The sequence below is a fragment of the Artibeus jamaicensis genome, unplaced genomic scaffold, assembly GCF_021234435.1.
Source record: "Artibeus jamaicensis isolate MK-2021 breed Jamaican fruit bat unplaced genomic scaffold, CSHL_Jam_final contig_700, whole genome shotgun sequence".
NCBI lineage: Eukaryota > Metazoa > Chordata > Mammalia > Chiroptera > Phyllostomidae > Artibeus > Artibeus jamaicensis.
The window spans coordinates 5,016,150-5,036,556 of record NW_026521930.1 but is presented as its reverse complement, the minus strand read 5'-3'; the positions used below and the strand labels follow the sequence as shown (position 1 = coordinate 5,036,556).

General features: G+C 57.6%; 1 protein-coding gene across 6 annotated transcripts in view; it reads right to left on the bottom strand.

Moving 5' to 3' along the window:
- The window catches only part of LOC119055092 (interleukin-4 receptor subunit alpha), a 36,319-nt gene that overhangs the window by 13,235 nt on the left and 2,677 nt on the right, over positions 1–20,407 (bottom strand). The window contains exons 1-5 of one of the 6 annotated variants that reach the window (XM_053671545.1): positions 9,062–9,363; positions 5,575–5,662; positions 4,234–4,372; positions 2,566–2,717; positions 1,390–1,541 (exon numbers count right to left, since the gene is read on the bottom strand). In XM_053671545.1, the coding sequence (XP_053527520.1) occupies positions 1,390–1,541; positions 2,566–2,717; positions 4,234–4,372; positions 5,575–5,644 (513 nt within the window). In that variant the 5' untranslated portion in view covers positions 5,645–5,662; positions 9,062–9,363. Of the gene's footprint in view, positions 1–1,389; positions 1,542–2,565; positions 2,718–4,233; positions 4,373–5,116; positions 5,200–5,574; positions 5,666–5,745; positions 5,832–9,061; positions 9,364–20,407 lie in introns of those variants that run through there. The other 5 variants (XM_053671544.1, XM_053671546.1, XM_053671542.1 and 2 more) reach the window with 5 other exon arrangements.

Below are 20,407 nucleotides of genomic sequence, written 5' to 3'. Positions count from 1 at the left end.
GACACTTCTCTCCCGTGCAGGCTGTGTCCTGAACAGGCACAGGACTCGGGGAGGCTAATGGACAAAACTGGACCTGCCTCTTCCCTTGGCATCTGTGCCGCCCCCTCCCCCCAAGTGCTCTCTGAGCCTCACAGTGCGCAGGCCCCACTCTGCTCCTGGCCCGCAGCCTGGCCCGGGGCCGAGAAGGAACCACAGCTGAGAGATGGAAATCCACACCCACGGCCTCCCTGGCTTGGCCAGGAAGAGAAGCGGCAGCAACGGAAGCTGATGTGGGGGCGTCCTACATATGTGGCCCGCGCCCTGGTGGCCAAGGGCAGGCCAGCCAGGGCCCAGTACTAAGGCACGGCCCAGCGCGGGCCCCCGACAACTCTGACGGAGGGCGTTACAGCCAGGGCGCTGGAGGGCGAAGCCGATGGGGATTCCCAAGGCCTGTGGCCGCAGGCGGAAGGGAGGGGGTGTTTATGACATTCTTCCTGCCAGGCATGGGGGCTTGTCTGTCACCCACTTTGTGCTCTCAGTAGCCCTACGGGGCGGTAGCCTCGTCATCCCCAGGGCAGAGATGAGGAAACTGAGGCACAAGGAGGTTAAGGGACAGGCTCAAGATCACGCAGCCCGCAAGTGGCTGGGCAGACGTCGGAGCCCAGCACTGTGGGCCGCAGGGGCCCGAGGTGTGCAGATGTCCTCCAGCGGAACGTCCAGGGGGAAAGGTGGTGGCAGGAAGTGACCTCCACCCCCTAGAGGGACCGAGCCCTCCCTGTGTGCAGCCTGCCGTCACTCACTTCACAGAGAAGTCGGCTCTGCGTGTGCAGAACGCCAACACACTCCTTTAAAAAGGGGCCGCCACCTCTGCTGCGACTGGAACGCAAGCATCGCATGCCATGGGGTGTCACGGGAAAGCACACGCAGTGAAAGCCCGGCCAGACGGCTGTAAGTTATGGCCAGACCTGTTTTCTGGGGGACGGGTCTGAGCCGCAGCCTCCCACCGTCACACCAGGGATGAGCGGCCCTGTCTGCTCAGCTGAGGCCTCCCTCACCGGTCAGGGTGGGGAGGGAGGTGATGCTGAGCGACTGTCTCACTGTGGGACTCAGTCATCTAAGTGTGTTCCTGAAACCTCAGTGTCCCTCCTGGCCCCTGGGAAACTCAGACGTGGCCCAGAGCCTTCCTTCGCAGACAGAGAGCAGGCCCAGAAATAACGTCCCTTCTCCGCGCACTGGGCATCGGGCCAGGAGGGAGGTGCTGGCCCCGCACAGAGCCCGGGCAGAAGCTGGGACTCTGGGTCCCTGGCTGCTGTCAGCTCCGCCATCCTCTCCATCTCCCACCCCTGGGCCTGCGTCTCCACCCACCAGAGTCCCGAGAGGTGGTGCAGAGCCCCCGCAGGACCCACTCACCGACGCTGGGTCTTCTTCATCTGAAACGATGACCTGGTAGGAGAGCTCGCGGTGCAGGTAACTCTCCGGAGGGTACGGGTTGTCCCAGCACAGCTGCCACAGGCGGGGGACGACGGCTTCGACTGTGAGGTTCACAGGGGCCCTGGGCTTCACTGCAGAGAAGTGGCGTCTGGTGAGGGCCTGTCGGCCGCAGGCCCCGGCCTGTGGGGCTTTCGGTGAGCACGGCCTCCGTGCGGCACGTCTGTACGGTGCCGTGACTCTGCTCAGTGCTGCGGTGGCCGTGACCACCTTCCTCCAGTGAACGCGACTGTGCCCACTGAAGGTCCCCAAGCTCCAGCATCTCCTCTGTCGTCCCGCACACTGTGGCCACATCTGTGTGCTGTTATTTACTAAGTATTTCTCTTTATCTTGATTCGTGTGTTAAAAAACTTAGTCTCTTTTTAGGCAGTCAGACCAGTATATAATGTGCATCAAAATGAACATACATAAGAATTATTTTACTTTGTGGGTCTGTTCACGGGTCAATCCAGACACCTCCAACCACCAGCGGGATGAGCAGGCCCTTCAGGAACTGCTGATGGAGTGGTGGAGGCTGTGAGCTCTGTGACACCTGTCACAGATTCCTCTGCTGCTTAGTAGCTGTGTGACCTTAGGCGGATTACTTGCCTTCTCTGTTCTACAGTTTACTCAATTGCAAAATGGGGATAGTAACTGTCTTCTGGGAACTGAGGCCCAGAGAGGTAATGTGACTCGCCCAAGGTCACACAGTGATGAACAGTGCTTTGAACTCCTGAACTCCTGTCACCCCACCCCAGTGAGCTCCTGGGAAATGTCTGCAGGGACTCTGGGGGGCAGGACAAGGTCAGCCTTCCGGAGCAGCCCACAGAGGGTGGAAGGACAGTTCCCCCTTCAGTTTCTGATCTGCAGCAAGCATGTCTTCTGTCCAACAGGCCTGCTCTCCACACCCCAATCAGGGCTCTTAAATTCTGGGGCTGAAGTATCTGAGCTGAAGGGGGCCGGATGGACCGCTGAGCCCAGCCAGTCCCATTTCAAAGATGGGAGGACCAAGGCCCAGAGGAGAGCAAGAACCCAATCAAAGAAGAGGCTGCAGGGGCCTTCCCCTGCCCCGGGCCCAGCCGGCTTGGGAGCACCCGAACCCTGCCTGGCCCCACTCACCGTGCTCGCCGGGCTGGAAGGAGCCACTCCACAGCAGCTGCTTCCCAGCCCACAGGTCCAGCTGATAGGTGTCCGATTTGACCATGTCTTCCATCAGCATATCGCACAGGCACAGTGTGCTTTCTATGTTCTCAGGGATGCACGTGTGGTTTCTGCAGACATGGGGCTGTGTGAGGCGGGCACGCACACACGGGTGTCTCCAGAACATGCCTCAAGCAACCATATGCTCTTCCAGTTTCCTGGTTGTCCTGCCTCAAGGGCAAGATCAGGGGACTTGGAAGCAGAGCAGCCAGGGTGAGTGGTGGGGACAGTGGACCAGGATGGCCTTCCCTGCTGGCCACAGCCCCCACCACACCCACCATGGATTCTCATACACCCCTGGCGATGACCTTGGTCCCAGGACTCAGCTCGTCGCTAGAAGCCAGTGCAAGGGAAGAAGCCGTGGTGTTAAAGAATTTGTAACAGCCTCTCTGTGTGTTCTAGCCACATCTGGGGAGCATGGCCCCCCCAGTGTGCAGAGAACTGGGGTGCATGCTCTGTGCACCAGTGTGACCCTAGAGTGCCTCCCCAAACAGCCAGCCCCCTGTCTCGGGGGCTGGGCCAGTGGGCGGCAAACGTTTTCTGCAAAGGGCCAGAAGGTACAAGTTTTGGGCTTTGGGAGTCGCAGCATTTCTGTCCCAACTACACAGCTGTGCTGACCTATCACAAAAGCACCCACAGACAACGCATAAGCAAATGGGCGTGGCTGCGTGCCAACAACACTACATACAAAACCAGGGGATGGACCCTCTGTGGCGCATGGGCCCTAACTTCCCATCTCTGGTCCCGCCCACTGACCATGCTCAGAAGCACCGCCCACCCACCTTAGCAGCTGAGGAAGACCGCCTCTCTATCAGTGCGTCCGAGCTCAGGGTGGCCCCGACCCTGTGCGCCCGACCATGTCCTGGGCACTGCCTGTCACAGTGCCCTGTGTACACGGGCCACCCCGGTGAGCCACAGAGAATGACGGGCCCCACGGTCCACGGTGAACTCCACCACCAACACTGCGCCTCGAACAGTGGTCTGGGCCAGCGGGTCTCCGAGAGCGGCGTGGGGACCAACGGGGCCAAACCACTTTCACAGTCACACCGAGTGTCATCTGCCGTTCTACTCTTTCTCCCACAAGCGTGCCGTGGGGTTTTCAGAGGCTACGTGGCATGTTATGATGTCGTTGATCTGATGGCGTGTGTGCTGGTGTGATTTAACTTTTCTGTTTTAATTCCTTATCAGGTAAACATCGATAGCTATGAGCCAGCGGCCCCCAACCTTTTTGGCACCAGAGACCAGTTCACTTGCTCGATGGCTGCTCACCTCCTGCTCTGCAGCCCGGTCCCTAACAGGCCATGGGCCGGGACCAGTCTGCAGCCCAGGGCCTGGGGGCCTGCCATACGCTCCCCAGACAAAAGCCTCTGGGGCCCTCACTAACTTCTAGGCAAGTGAGAGTCTCGAGACCACAGGTTCGAGAACTGCTGGTGCGGCCCAGCACTCCATCCATGGCCGCAGGCCACTGCCTCGGGGACAGTGTGCCCTTCCGGGGCCCAGTCAGCCCCAGGCCCTCCGGGGCACTGCCGGAACCAGGAGGACTCCCAGCGCCAGGCTTGCCGCCCGCCCACTCCCACACAGGCTTACTCAGAATTCGGGAAATCCAGCTGGTAGGTGAGGCGGAGCTCAGTGCTGCAGTTGGCGGGGCGGTCCACCCTCCACTGGCAGGTGGAGGTGCTGATGTAGTCGGAGAAGCAGGTGGGCCGACGCAGGACCTGCACACTCCCTGGGGAGACACAGGGGTGCTCTGAGCAGCCAGAACCCAACCAGCAAGAGGGACCTGCGCCACCAGGACAAGGCGCAAACCAGCCCGAACAGGACCAAGGGGCCCATCACAAAGCCAGGGAACCACAGCTCCAGACCCGGTCAGGCGCCCATCCTCACAGAGCGGGGCCAGGACCGGGGCTCCTGGAGCCTCCCAGCTGGCACTGAGGTGATTCCGAAGCTGAAGAAATGCCCTGGGGTGCAGGGTCCAGTACAGGGGACACCCCAAATGCACTTTCTGTTATGCAGCCACACCCCAGCTCCAGCCCCGCCACAGCTGCCACCGGTTTGCTTCTGTTCTCCAGGTAAAGGACTAGCCGTGCTAAGGAGAGTCTTATATGTCTAATAAATGTCTGACTCTCCTCATGAGTCCCTGCTCCCCAAAACCATACCCCTCTGCACCTCAGAAATGATGACTGTGTCCTTCCTGGTTGCTCGGCTCAGAAACCCTGGGATGCCTCTCTCTCTCACCCTGTTCCAGTCTGTCTTCAGATTTCCTCTCTGCTGGGCCGAGCCGCCCGGCAGCTGGGGCGCCTCCCCCCCGGCCCCCCCTGTGCTCACAGACACAGGGGTCCCTTTTAGTGCAAAGGGCACGCTGCTCCTCTGCTCACACCCTGCAAGGTCCTTCCAGACTCGGCCACCCCGGCACCTGGCACCGGGCAGCCTGCTCTGGCTCCTCCTCCCCGAGACCCTGCTCCCCAGACACCTGCACGGCCCCCTCGTCCTTCCAGCCTTTGCTTGACTGCCACTCAGGGGGGCCTTCCCGGAGCACGGGTTTTAAATTGCAGTCTCTCCTCTGTTCTACAGGGTCCAGCACAGACAACGCCCCTTTTTATTACAAAATCTTAACCATGTGATTCTGCAACGTAACAATATCACACTCAAGCACACCACGTGACATTTTAGGTGAAAAGTTCACATTAAAACTATGAGTCACTACACCCATATGATTACCCCACCGAGCCCACTGCAGCCGGCCTTACTTCTGCCAGACGCTGTGCACTGTCTTCTTCCTCCTGAGGGTCTTTAGAATGCACCTATAATTAGGGCCACCTGTCCCTGGCTGTCTCCTCCCACTACGGTGTGGTCTCCTCAAGGCCTGGGGTCTTTGTTTTGCTCACTGAGCGCTTGGCCAGAATGGGCCGATGAGAGGTGGTGACTTACCGGAGCCTGCCGCCCACGCCAGGACCAGGAAGCTCACGGGGAACGTGAGCCCAGAGCCAAGACGCCCCATTGGGAGATCCTAAGGCACCTGCTGAGAGAAAGCGACCCAGTTAGTGCCGACTCATGGTCCCCACGACCCCCGTCACCCTGAGTGCAGCCTCCAGAACTCACCTCACTCCAGACACAGCTGTGCCCGCCTGTCACTGAGTCTCTGTCAACACCCGGCCCTCCGTGTCCCCAAGACGTGTGTGGATAATCACGAAACCCAACCCAGACGCACAAGGCCCAGAGTGAGAGCCACGAGACGCCTGTCCCAAGAGATGCTTGGGACGTGTTGAAAAAAAAACAAAAAAACCTCCCACAGCCCGCTAAGTCTGAGCACCGCCCAAACGGGTGGAAGTTCACACTGCACATCTGCATGGAGAGGCTGACGGGCCCTGCAGTAAGGGAAGGCGTTTTCTTCGCTTGTCTCAGTGACCACCAAACTAATTTCCACACCCAACCTTCATTTCAGGGTGTGTCAAAACCCTCATTAACCCCCTGGGGGATCTGCAATTCCTTGAAACACAGTTGGAAGGCGCTGGCCTAACCGCCCAGCCTCACAGAGCAGGTTCGGTGGCTGAGGGTGCACCCAGGCAGAGAAGGGTGCACTCAAAATGAGGCGACTGTGTTAGCCCGATGGCATTAGCGGCCCCGATGCTTCACTCCTGTGTCCATGTGACCTCACAGTGTGGCCCCCCTGCCCCGGTCAGAGCGTCCTCCCTGCCCTGGGACGCTGGGCTGGCCACGAGACTCGCTTTGGCCAGCAGAGTGTCAGCAGAGTGAGGCACGTGAGGCCCCTGGCACCACGCTGCCTGGAGAACGTGCCCGGGCCAGCCTGGTGGAGGATGGGACAGGCAGGAGCCGGCAGTGTCCTTGCACTTTAGACAATGGGCAGCTGTCCCCTGCCCTGTGAGTGGGTCACGCATCAGCAGGGCTGACCTCAGATGCCTGCAGGAGCCTGTGAGACCAGCCACGCCCAACACTGGCCCCACTGTCCAGCTGAGTAAGTGCCTCCGTATGTGGCCCTGAGGCTCTGCGCCCCTTTGTCATACAGCACGGGTGCTGGTTCCCGTCATCGCCCCTGACCCGGAGGCCCTGTGGTTTGTATCCATGCAATCGGTGGAACCCTGTACTTCCCTCATTTTGTTCATGACATCGCACAAGACATGACTGGGGAATAAAAATGAGGAGGTGCAGACACCCAAGAAGAAAACACAACTGAACTCGCCAAATCGCAAGGCCCAGCAATAACCCCACTCACACATGAACATCTGTCCTTTCAGAAGCCGCTACGAGTACAGGGAGGGAAATACGAATTTTATTTACCAAAAATAGCAGCACCCTCTACATACGACAGCTTACATTTTAAACCCACTATATCGTTAATATCATCAGTTCATGCCACAAAATTTGGAACCAAAGCACTGGGCTTCACCGCGTTTACCCCTCGTGTCACTCGGCCGCGCACGGTGGGGTTTCTGGGGCACCCGGGGGGGCCACCGCCACACCTCTCGGCCCAGAGCCTTCAACGTGCACACCTGCTGAGCTTTACTCGGTAGGAACCTTGAGCAAGCTGCCTAACACCTCCATGCCTAAGTTCCCGAGTCACTGGCAGGGCTGCGAGGATTAAGTGAGCTGACAGCTGTGGAGGCCTCGGGCGGCGACCTGGACACAGGCGCGGCTGCAGCAAGGTCGCCACTTATCCTCACTAAGGAAAATGCTCAGGAGCGGAATCCTGTCGGGTCAGGGGCGTGCACTTCCCCCACACTCCTGGCATGCGACGCCTAATGCCCTCTACAAAGCAATGTCCTGGGGCACATTTCCGGTCACGCTGACAGCGCCCACCCACGCCCCCACCCGGGTCTCGGTTCTGGGGTCATGTTCAGAAAGGCCGATGCCCAACCTCCTCCTGATGCTTGGTAGCTGCGAGCCCTTCCGACAAGTTACTGGGTTTCGGACTCTGGCTGCTCCGTCTGCAACACGGGAGTGACGCCCAGATCAGGCTCCGGGTGTCCTGCTGAGGAAAGGCAGGTGTGGACCCAGAGCACCTGCACAGTGTCTGGGGCACGGAAGGGCTGAAGGCCACAGCAGGGGCCCCACGCCCCCACTGCACGCTCTCCAGGGACTTCATCCCACTGGGAGGCTCCACCCAGCCGCCCCTCCCCCCCAGCCCTCCACAGCTGGGCCTGGCGCCCCTGCCACCTGCACCCCTTCACTCCCTGCTGCTCCTCAAACGCACCACCTCATTCCCACGCCCACACCTTTCCCCTCCTGTCCTTTCCACTCATATCTCCCCCCTCAGCTCCTCTCTCTCACCTATTTAGTCACAAGGAATAAATCAACCCCCAACACTCTCCTGTGCAACCACAATGCAACCGTCACAATCAGGAAACCGCCATGCACGCACGACGGCCATCTGGTCCCCTCACCCTCCTCCAAGAGTCTTGGGTCCTCGGGCCCCTGCACACTGGCACTCCCTGCCCTTTGGTCCCCCGCGGCCTTTGCCCTCAGAAACCCCGTCACCCGAGTAGGAGGGTTCCCCTGCTACTCCGTCACAGCACCCTGTTTTCCTCGGGCGCATACTTATCACCATCTCTAATCTCACCACTGATGTTACGCGTGTGAATGTTTATTTCAGGACGCAGACGGCAGAGACGGAAAGCTCTGACTGCAAACGCTTTTCAGTTTCCCCAGACCAAACGTGTCGCAAAAAGACACAGCAAGCAGAAGGCTGGAAAAAGGTGGCATCTGCACCCAGCAATCTACACCTCGGACGGTTAATGGCCTTAATCGTGGCCTTTTTGTGAAGGCCTTAAAAAATCAGTAAGACAAACATCCTTTACGGAAAAAAAGACAAAGGACATAAATGGTTCTCCGAAGAAGGATCCTGTGCTGCCCCCACGCGAGGCAGCCCTTCCCATCCTGCGGCCAGTGCACGGAGCTGGGCGTAACCTGCGCGGTCTCACTGTTCCTGCATTTGGGAGTTTGGGACCGGCCAGGGCTAGTGCACGAGGCCCGGTGGGGGCGGGGCTTTGCGTCGCCGTGGGCGGTGCTCCGTCCGCAGCGCCTGCGCAGCACCTGGCACACGCACAGCCTGTGCTTATCAAACAGCTAGTAAATGGTTGGCGAACCTCCAACAATTACAAGTTCAATAATCTACCTTTAAACACAGGTATATACCCAACTTTTGTCGCTAATAATTGCTATGCACAGATAGTGCTAATTAAGTGCCTGGCATTGTTCTCAGAGCTTACAAGGTATTAATCAACTTGGTTCTCACAACTCTATGGGGGGCACACTAAAGACCCCATTTTACAGGTGAGGCACAGAGAGGTTAGAGCACTTGCTGTGGTCACGGAGCTAGTGACAGCCTGAGCCAGGAAGACAGCAGAAGCGCCTGGAGTGGGAATGCACCCCTGCGGGCAGACAAACACATTTAACTCACTCTTTTTATTGGGGGGGAGGTGAGTGGCGAGTCTGGTAAGTCAGAAGACCGCAGCGGTCGGAAGTGACGGAGGAGGCTCTTCCTGAGCCAGCGGGTGTATGTAACAGGCCTCTTGTTCCTCGGCTGACTCTTGACCTGAAACCGGCTTGAAGGGCCTGGATCACAGACAGGATGCACTCAGGCCCGGGACAAGAGGCGTGTGGAGAGGAAGCCAGCGACACAGCAGGGGCTGCAGGGGCCTCCCCTGGGAGCCACTGATCCCTGAAGCTCCAGTCTTGGGCCAGCCTGGAGCCTCCTCTGGCCTCCGAGACAACTGGGCCAGTTTGGCAGGGAGCCAGGGACACACTTCTCCCTGAGGCAGCAGCTTTCCCAGAACTGCTGCCTGGCTGGGGTTCCCAGAACCGGCAGCCACGTCAGCAGCCCAACCCAGGACGGTGGGGCAGGCCAGGCCAGAGTCCCAAAATGGCCTGGGCTCAGCCTACCTACCCCACCTCCAACCCAGTGAGTGAGGGAGGGGTGGCAGCAGCTGACTCTGCTGCTACCAGGGGCAAGAATCAGTAACTTCAGCCCATAGAGCCCACGGACCTACTGTGTGCTCCAGGTCCTCACCCACTTGTTCATGCCCTTGTGTAGTCTTGTTGAAGGTGTTTTCTGATCACCTACTATGTGCCAGGTACTACAGATGCAAAAAAGGCCATTCATTCATTCATTCATTCTTTTTTTCCTTCTTTCCTTTGACAAATATTTGAGTGAGAAGAGAAGTTACTGGGAGGTTTGAGCACAGAAGTGACATCATGAGACTTTTCAAACCATCCCTCTGGCTGTGTCATGCAAAAGGCCTGTGGGGTCAAGGGCAGAAGCAGGGACCAGGGAGGAGGCCACAGGGCTGGCCCAGGCAACAGGTGCTGGCTCACACAGGGTTGTGGGGAGGGGCTGGTAAGAATGGGTTGGATTCCAAATGTCTTTGAAGGCAGAGCCAACAGGGTTTGCTGACAATGGAACTTGGCAGTGGCTGAGAGGACATAGGGTTAATGAGACTGGAGCCCCTGAAGGATGGGGTGGCCATTTACCTGGACCGAGTGGGCCACGGGAGGAACCAGTGTGAGAAGCAGGCCCCCAGAGAGCAGTGGGGACACCACCATCGGAAAACGTAGGAGGCAGGCAGGAGGGGGCTGTCGGGGAGCGTGCCCGCTGCCCTCGCACGCTGCCCTCGAGGGCTGGGGTGGGGTGGGAGGGTGAACAAGGACTCTCCGGGCGAGGGGAGGGGTGGGGCGTGGAGAGGAGGAAGAACGTCCAGCAGAGGGCAGAGACCGAGTCTTGTCCACACAACCCGAATGCCGAGCCCAGTGCTGGCGGAGCGGGCACTGACCGAGTGACCACATGCACCTCACGCTGGCCTCACTGTTGGCGTGCACAGAGCTTCCTGAGTGCCAGGCACGGTTCCAGGTCCTTTATAGCGCCCCCTTGAGGTGAGTACAATTCTTAAACCCATTTTACAGATCCTGAAGGATCTGGAGAGAAAAAGGAATGGAGGGGAGGAGCAAGTGAAGAGTGGGTGAATAGCCAGGTAGGAGGGAGGGCACAGCCCAGTCCCCGCCACACAGGGTGGGCCCTTGGCTGCGGCGATGGGTAAGAGAGGGCAGGACGAGAGCAGAGAGGTTGGCAGGGCCAGAAGGTGACACTGTCTCCCAGGTGTGGTAAGCAGTTATGACTCCATCCCCAGGACAGTGGGGGCCACTGGAGGCAGGTCAGCAGGACAGGCACTGCTTTCCAGAAATCCCACTCAACCGGTGTGAGCAGATGACCGCAGGGCAAGATGGGGTGGCCGCGAGAGGACAGGGTGCTGCTGGAGCTGCAGACGAGGGGCTGACTCCAGCCTTGCTTGGGAAGTGGGCATGGCAGAGCTTCTGATGGCTGGTGGGGGGCAGCTCAGAGTGGGGAGGTGGCCTCGGGCAGACAGTGGTGCTGGGAAGGGGAGCAGGCTTGCTGGGGGGACCACACACTCTGCCCCGCTGCAGACACAGTGACTTCACGTGGGCGGTGGGCCCTGCGAGCCATCCAGGAGGACAGACGTCCCCGTGGCCTGGGCTCAGGAGGAAGGCTTGGGCTGGAGACAAATTTGAGGGCCACCAGCTATGGCTGAAATCCAGGGGGGGGTTGTGCACAGTGAGATACGACTCTCCTGAGAGGGACAGGAAGGGTCTGGAGAACAGGACCTCCTTCATGGGAATGGCCAGTCAGAGCCCCTGGAGGAAGGCGCCATCTCAGGGACAGGCTGGCATCTTGTGCCAATGGCCACTTTGGGGCAATGTGTGAGCTAGTGTTGGCCGTGGACACACTGAGTCCAAGCAGCCAATGGGGCCCCCGGGAAAGCATCCAGGCAGTTGCTTTCTAGAGAGATCTGGAAGCCACGGCCATCTGCAGAAAGCATTGGAAGCGGAAGCTGAGGGACCCGAGTCCAGACACCACCTGCTCAGGACAGGCGGCTGACCCCTCCCTCCAAACCCTTCTCCTGCTCTACTTCCTGCTCAGCACTTGACTCCCTGCAGCACGTTGCGCACACTCCCTGTTCATGTCCACGTGGGACGCAGCCCCACAGCCCAGGACCGGGCCCAGCACAGGGCAGGGGGCCCACAGACGACGTGCTGCTGGACGGGAGAGTGAGTGAAGAGACTTCCCGGGCCATGTGCAGGGGCCCGGTCAGCTGGCATTCTCCACCCCTCACTGCTGGGTAAACACTGGCCAATTCTGGCTTGGAGTCTCCTTAATACCCTAATATAGGCGCTGATGGGCCGCCCGGGGGGAGGGCCGACCTCCGGGGAGCTGGCAGCTGGGGCCTTACCGTGATGTGATTATCACACACCTCCCCGAAGAGCAGGCACGTGACGGCAGGACTCGGGGCCCTGATTAGGTCTGGCTGTGTCAGGAGCGGTGACAGCCGTTACCGGCCTTGGAAATCACCACAGTTGCCTCTGAGCGGCCCCAGTCCCTCGAGCCAACAGCCACCGTGGGTCGGCTCCCTCACAGCTCTTCTGCCCATGGGCTCCGCCCTCCCCAACCAGGGGAGCATGGCAGGCGCAGCAGGACTACCATTCCCATTGCAGACACGAGAAAACTGGGGCCCAGGAAGGTTCAGAAACCTGCCTAAGGATGCACAGCCAATAAGTGGGTGGGCTAGCCCTGGCTGGTGTAGCTCAGTGGACTGAGAGCCAGCCTATGAACCGAAAGGTGGCAAGTTTGATTCCCAGTCAGGGGCCATGCCTGGGTTGCTGGCCAGGCTTCCAGTTGGGGTCGTGTAAGAGGCAACCAATCGATGTATCTCTCTCACATCGATGCTTCTCTCCATCTCCTTCTCTCTCCCTAAATATAAATAAATCTTTTAAAAAAAAGTGATAGGGCTGGGATTTGAACCTAGACCCTCTGCCATAACCTTGGTGCTGTTACACACTTCTCTGCTCCCCCAGCAAGCCCCTCTGTGAAAAATGTGGCCAAACCTTCCTCCTGCACAGAACGGGACACCAAGGCCCAGAGGGGTCCAGCAACAGCCCAGGGTGATGAGGCAGGAAGTGACTGAGCTAGAACTTGGCCTCCGTGCTGTCTGCCAGTCCTCTCCAGTGACCTTGTCTCAACAGTACCCGGGACTCTGCCCCAGGCAAACCCAGAGCCAGTCACAGGTCAGCACTGACAAGAGCTTCCTGTTCATTCTCCGTCTGCACACAGGCTTGTGGGGCAGGATCAGGGGGAGACTCTGTCCCTCGAGTGCTTGCTGTCTCGCCCCAGTTCCTGGCAGGCAGGCTGCACAGATGTGTGGGGCCACTCCTGTCGGCAGGGGCCCCAGGGCATCTGAGACACAGGGCATAGTTCTGGGCCCAAGTGTGCGGGCCCCGCCTTGACCGTCTGGGAGACTTGGCAAGCTGGGGTCCTCTCAGAGCCTCGGTCTCCTCATCTGTCAGGTGCAGGCAGAACCTCCGCATCACGGCGCGGCCGCAGGGAGGCAAACAGGCCGCGGCTGGGCGGAAGCGGCCTCAAACAGTGTAGACGGGGCGGGTGGCCAAGGCTCACCTCTAAGCACCGAGTAACCTCTGAGGCCCGAGTGCAATGACACTGCTGTGACCACACAGACCGGCCTCGTGGGCACGGCTGAGCGAAGAAAGGGCAATGCTGGTCCATTTACATAAAGTGCAGGAGGTGACGACCCGCTCTTGGGGGTCAGAGGCCAGGAGTGTCCTCTCCTCAGAGGTGGGGTGTGGGGGGAACCTCCGGGGGGGGTTGATTATGCTTTTTTAATAATCCTCACCTGAGGACATCTTTTCTTTGCTTTTGAAAGAGAGAGAGAGAGAGAAAAACACTGATGTAAGAGAGAAACATCCACTGGCTGCCTTCTTGTACATGCCCTGGCTGGGGATCGAACCTGCAACCTGGGTATGTGCCCTGGAACTGCCTGGGAACTGACCCCAAGACCTTCAGTGTCCACAGGACAACGCTGCAACCAGCCGAACCACACCAGCAGGGCCGTGCTTTGTTTCTTGACTGAGTAATCCATGCACATGTTCACTCTGTGAGAACGAGTGAGGCTGTGCTCCTGTCTGCACATTTGTGACAATACAGAGGAAAAGAAAACAGATGGACAAGGGGGAGACATCGGCACAAACAACCCAGGGTACTAGCGGGCTGTGTCAACAAAAGGTCTCAGGAACGTCCATCCTCAGGGCTGGAAGGATCCCCAAAGACCCTGAGTCCACTCCCACTGCCATGGAGGTCCCCTGGGCCTTCACAAGGGGCCATCAACCTTCTGTTTACCTGCCTTCAGCACAGGGCACTCACTGCCTCTGGGGGCAGCGCCCGGCCCTCTGCCTCCTGCTTCATGGCCACAGAGTCGCCACCTTCAGAGGAAACTCAAATACCTGTGAGAACGCAGGGAGCAGAGAGGGGCCGGCGGCGAGCCTGTGCTCAGTCCCCAGGGGCAGCTGCACGGCTGCTTCAGCGGTTTCTGACCCAGGAGAATGAAGGCACAAGCATCACTAGGTCTTTGATTTTTCAAAAGAAACCAGAAATCCAGGCTTTTCTGTGCTACCCCGATTTTCAGGTGTTGGAAAAGAGTTCAATATTTACAAACCACACCCCACATTCGTGGGCCCTCTGTGAGCTGGTGTCCTCCTGGGCAGATGTTCTGAGATGCCAGCACAGCCCAAGTGGGGAGGAGCAGCAGGCAGGGCCCCGCACCTTCCCCAGCACCAGCACCCCCAAGGTGAAAGGCTGCCTTTCAAATGTTCCCTGCCTTCTGTCCCTATTACCTCTTGCTCACTACAGGGTGCTGGTTGCTATGGTGATGAGAAGGGAGGGGCCTGGAGACACCCCATGGCCCATTCTGTGTGGCTGAGTGGCACTGCGGTATCAGTGAGGATTCCAAAAATTCTGCAAGGCCCTCCGCCTTCCTCCTCAGTGGGGGAGGGCTGGGACCCAAGAGCAGTCCCTACAAATCCTGCACTCTCCCGCCCCTGCCCCAGCTGTCCCCAAACGTGCCACAGACGCCCCGACCCGACCCCTGCACTTGCCTAGGGCCGGTGCTCAGCCCCTCGGAGCCCTCCTCCTGTGCCCCCACTCAGGGAGCTGCTGGTAAGGCCCTGCTCTTTTGCAGCCCACCTCCCCGCTCTGCCTCGCCCTCCGTCCCGACAACCTTTCCATTCTCGGTGACAGTGAGCTGCACTGTTGGGGACTGCTCTGCCTGGTTTCAGGAACTGTAAACCGTCTTCCATGTCTAAGGCTGTGCGCGACCTGCGGAATGTGAGCCACTGAGGAGACAAGGCTTGTCTCTGGCAGCAAAGATGCTGCCCCTGCTTCATCTCCCTGCCTCCAAAGTGTGGTCGGATGGTCAGAGACAGGTGAGACCCCTCAGAGGAGGGGCCACCTAGGCCAGACACGATCACTTGGGAGGCCATCATGGAAGGACTCGGGGGGCTGCGACAAAGAGGGAGTGATGGACCCTCACCCTCCAGCTTTGACAAAGCCCAAGTCCCCATGTCCCCTGGGAGAAGTGCTTCCTGGCTCTACTCCACTTAAGCCTGAAGACCTGTGACAGGGAAAAGGGAGCAACCTTTCACCAGCTAGCGCAGGGCTCGGGGTAATCTGGCAAGATACAGAATTCTTAACAATCCTGTGAGACCTGCTTTGCTAAGAATGCTTTTAGTTAAATGTTTTTATTTTCCCCCAGTTTTTTTAGTTGATAGACCCTGATTTAAGGAGAAGCCCTAACAGTTCTTTGTGTACTATCTACTGTTTACTGCCTATCCATGATTAATAAGTTATACCTGAACTCCTGTGCAAAAAACTCAATAAAAGGCTGTCTAACCAAGGGTAGGTGAGTTCTCTCTCTCCTTGAGAGAGAGTTGCCCAGCCACCCCAAGCCGCTCTCCCCTTGAGAGGGTGGCGAGGCTGTTCTGAGGCCCTCCCCCCTTGAGGGAGTAGCCTTGCTGGCCCTTTTCCTCCACAGGACTTGGTAGTTTGTGTGACTTTGTCTCACGTCTCATCCACGATGCTGCAGGCACTGCTGGTCAGTACATGCGTCACTGCGTCATCATTTCTCCCCCTTCCCAGACTGAAAATTCCTCCAGGCCAGCCAGGGACTGAGTCACAGGGGGTAGCCAGACAGAAGACACCGGCTGTCTCCTGCGGGCATGATCCCACCTCTGGCCTCCACACACGTCATCCTTACCACCTGGGAAGCCGGCTGTGTTCACACCCAGTGACCAGTGTGGGTACAGGGGGTGGTGTCTGCCATGTCTTTCATGTTCACTGCTGCAGGTACTTTCACAAAAACCCAGACAGAAGGGCAGAGCAGGCCCTGTCCTTATTTTACAGACAAGGAAATTGAAGCCTAAACAGGAAATGACTTGTCCAAGATCACTGAGCAAGTGGGTTGCAGAGCTGAGGCTGAGACGTAAGTTTTGTCTTCAGTTCACCTGGCTACCAGACTGGGGCCACATCAACGTCCTGGAGCCTTACAGTCAAAGAAAAGAACGTAAAGAACTGGAAAAGGAGTGAAGAAAAATGCAAATAAAGATTATACGTATAGGAATATTAACACCAAATAAAACGGAATTCAAGGCATCAAAGTATTGAATGAGAGAAAGCTGGCTGTTTTATACTGATAAAAGGAGCAACTGACCAAGAGGGTATAAAACTCACGAATCCTTCTCCTATTCACATACAGGGTGTTCTATCGATATGCATCTAATAACAGCTTTGAAAAGAAAGCAAAATACGAGAGAGGGCCAAGGAAAAAAGAACGGATCCTCTATCATAGTGGGAGATTAATCAGGTAGAAAAAACAGATAAAAACACAGACAATATAAATGATATAGTTAGCAAGCTTGACCTAATAGAAGTATTTCTAGAACTTTATACCCAACAGACAATATATCTCCTTTCAAATGCAACAGGAACGTGCAGAAAAATTAACCAGAAAATCTCACAAAGAAAATCTCAACAAATTCTCCATCCTGATATCAGAGAAGCCACCAATATTGACCACGATGCAATAAATTTAGAAATCCACTAAAAAACTTCCAAACGTTCCATCCACCTTAAAACATTTTAAAAGCACATACATGTTTAGACAAAAAGGTAATAGTGAACTACTTCAGCAGTGAATGAAACTGTGACAAGATCAGTGGAATAAAGCCAAAATAGTACTCGGAGAAAAAAAAATATACCCATTGCCTGAAGCAGATTTATCAGAAATTAAGAAAGACTGAAAATGATGGTTAGTCTCAAACAAGTAACCTCAGAGTGGAAAAAACTTTGATCGACAGGAGCTCATGAACTCCGGGATGAGTGACCTGCAGGTTTTAACTGACAAGCCCAATATGACCCCAGGTGGACGTGGCAGCTACTAAGCACGACTGCAGGTTGCACCAACAGAAGTACGGGCTCTGCATCCAGGGAGGTAGGTGATAGTCTCCCTCCTCTCTGACTGAGCAGGCTTTGTGGGAGGTGATGGGTTTTATGTGGGACTCTGACCAACTGGTCCATGTCCAGAGCTGGACTGAATTCTACAATTCCCTGAGTCAGGAGGAATGATTAAAAGAACTGTGGGCACCCTGGCTGGTGTGGCTCAGAGGAGTGAGCACCAGCCTGCAAACCAAAAGGTCACAGGTTCGATTCCCAGTGAGGGCATATTCCCAGCCAGGGCACAGGCCTGAATTGGAGCCAGGCCCCCAGTGGGGGTGCCTGAGAGGCAACCACACACTGATGTTTCTCTCCCTCTCTCTCCTTCCCTTCATCTCTCTCTAAAAATAAATAAATAAAATCTTAAAAAAAAAAAAGAACTATGGCTGTGCAGTCCTCAGAGAAGCACCCAGCTGAGGCTGGAGGGCGATGACCACCACCTCCAAGGGGCAGAGCCAGAGCCAGAAAGTGAAAGCTCCTGAGAGCTCGTCTGTTTGGCTAAACCTCAGGAGGATCTCCTCCCAGCCAGGCCGCCCGGTGTGGAAATCGCGGCCAGAGCCCGCGCCCCGTCGCCGCCGCCTGGACCGCGGGGACCTGGGGCCCAGAGGCCTGGCGTCTCTCCGGGCAAGTTCCGCTTCCTCTTCTGGGAAGCCTGCTCCGGGAGAGCCTCCCTCCGCTCTCCAAAGCGGTTCTCAGCGACTGTGCGCCCTTATTTCCGATCAAGAAATTCATTTCTTCGAAACCCTCCTCCCCGTGGCGGTCTGGCTCAAACTGCGGTGCAGTGCAAATCAAAGACTCCCCGGTCAGCAGCCCCGGGTTTGACGCCGGACAGCCCTTGGGGTTGTGTCCGCGGTGAGTCTCCGCCCGGAGCCCCGGTTTCCTCCTCAGGGGATGGGAGGCGTCGGGTCACCTGCCGCCTCCCCCAGCACAGTGCGCGACGTGGGGCGGGGCTCCCTCCGCGGCCCGTCTGGCCTCTGCGCCTGCTGCTTCGGTGTGTCCTCGCTGCCTGACCCTGGGGAGGGCGCCCATTGGTAAATGGTCTGTAAAATGACGCCAGTCCTGGCCTGACCACACCCGCAGGGCTGCTGGGCTGACCTGAGGCCGGCGGGCCCACCAGCAACGACCTAAGCAGGAGGTGGGCCTTCAGCGTCTGAGCCCGTTTGGGTCACATGTTTAAACACAGTGGCGAAGACTGACGACTACGGGGCTGCCGGCTTCTAGCGCCGCTCTGCCACCTTCCAGCTGGGTGACACCGGACAAGTGACTGAACCATTCTGTGCCTGTTTCTTCATCTGCAAGATCCGGGTACGAGCAGCTCCTGCGTCGCAGGGTTATTCTACAAGTGGAATGAGGTAAAGCAGGCACCTGGCTCCTGTTTACCTCCCCGACCTGTGTTCCTGCCCCTCTCCGCCTGGACCCAACTGCCTCGCTCACTGGTTGTGGGTCAAACGAACCAGGTCTGTCCCCACCTCGGGGTCTTCGCACTTGCTCTTCTCTGCCAGGAACACTCCCAGACAGCCACTGTCTCTTTACTTCAGATCTTCGCTTAAAAGTCACCCCCCTCAGAGTCACCTCCCCCCACTAGACTGTCAGCTCCTTAAGGACTGACTGGCTGCTGTGTCCCCAGCCCCTGGCGTGCTTGCTGAGTGAATGTAAGCCCTGAGCCCAGGGCTGGCACGCAGGACGTTACTTTTAGCTTGTAGGCTGGATGGAGGCTGTTCCTTGAAAAATCCTCTGCTCAGAGCTACACGCCCTCCCCTCGGGAAATCTGTTCCCCAAACCCTGGAGGGCCACGCTCTCCTGCCCTGACCAGGCCCCACATCCTGTCTTTTTCTGGGAGGGAGGAGAAGGGCAGTCAGATGTTGGCCGGCTGGTGGGGGTCCCGGCAAGTCGCAGCATCCAGACCTGCCTGCACCCAGGCGCTGGGTTTCTTAACCAGCCTCCAGGAGGTGAGGGGGCCCATGGGGGCCCCCAGAGTGCGAATGAGTCAGTCGGAGCCAAACCTGAAACCTCGACGCCAACACCACTTCTTGAAAAGGCACAGACACGCAGTGACTGAAGTGACAGAACCGGGAGTGCTGAGTGGGAGGGAGCAGTGGCCCGGAGGAGGGGTGGGCGGGAGGGACAGACCTTCTCTACTGAGGCCCCTCCCCCGGCCCCTCTGCCAGGCCTCTGCCCCTGGTCTTTCTCATGCCCCCCCTCCACCCTGCTTCGCTCCCCCTCCCCCCTCCCCACTTCCTGACAGGGGCAGCAGGCCCCGCTCTCCCGTGTGAACTTCGGGGCCAGGCGTGTTTCCCAATCCAGAGCCACTCAGATTATAGGAAGGGCATCGTGTATAAAACACCAGCCGACGAAGCACCCACCCCACATGACCCGAGCAGCACCCCACTATCCATCTCAGGAATCTCTCTGCAGGACGGAGGCGCGCTCACGCCAAGGAGGAGAAGTGAAGACCCCAAAGAGCCTTGTGGTCAGTTCACATCAGGTCATGCTCCCAACAGAGTTATGAAAACCTTTCCGTTTTCTGAGCTCACACGTTTCAGAGTTACAGCTAAGGGGTGTAGATCTGTGGGTATACACTTGTTGGTGTATTGCCTGTCTTCTCGACTAGAACTGAAACTCTGGGAGGGCAGCACTCTGTCCAGTGCCCTGTCGGTGGCCCCTGGCACATGTAAGTGCTCAGTAAACACATGGATAGAAAATGAATGAGGAAGCCAGGGATATGGAGGAGTGACTGTCTAAATGGGGAAAGAAACAGCAATCACTGAGCCACAGGCAAGGTGCCTATGAAAATTATCACATGAACACCCATTTTACTGACAAGCAAACTGAGGCTCAGAAGGTTAAGCAACCACTCCAGATCACAGCTAGGAAGCAGCAAGCTCACATTGGAACCTGGGGCCCCCATCTTCAAGCCTCTGCCTCTCTCTGTGCCTCTAGCTCAGAGAAGCAGGGTGACTGGCTGGAAAACACACAACAAAGCAACGGGAATAGGGCCCATCGGATGCTGGCTCCCGCAGGGCCCTGCAGCCAGCGCTTGGGTTCTCCCATCCACCCCCTCGCAAGCGCAAGTTCAAACAACATCCTGGCAAGCCGCTGGCCTCTCTTCTAGACTAGCCAAGGGAAGTCTGGCCAAGCATGACCAGGCATGTCTCCACAGTGCCGGCCACGAGCACTGCTGGGAAGGCTGTCCCTCTTGGTCACCCCAGCAAACTGGAACGTAGGAATAAACACAGGCTGGGGAGAAAAGCAGGTTCAAACCCCTCCCTCTCTCACTCCTAGACGTGGGACCTTAGGCAAGGCCACCCCACACATCTCTGATTCTCGGTTTCCTCACCTGCAAAACGGGTAGACTAACCCCCCCTTTAATGGGGTTCCTTTATTGAACAAATACATAGT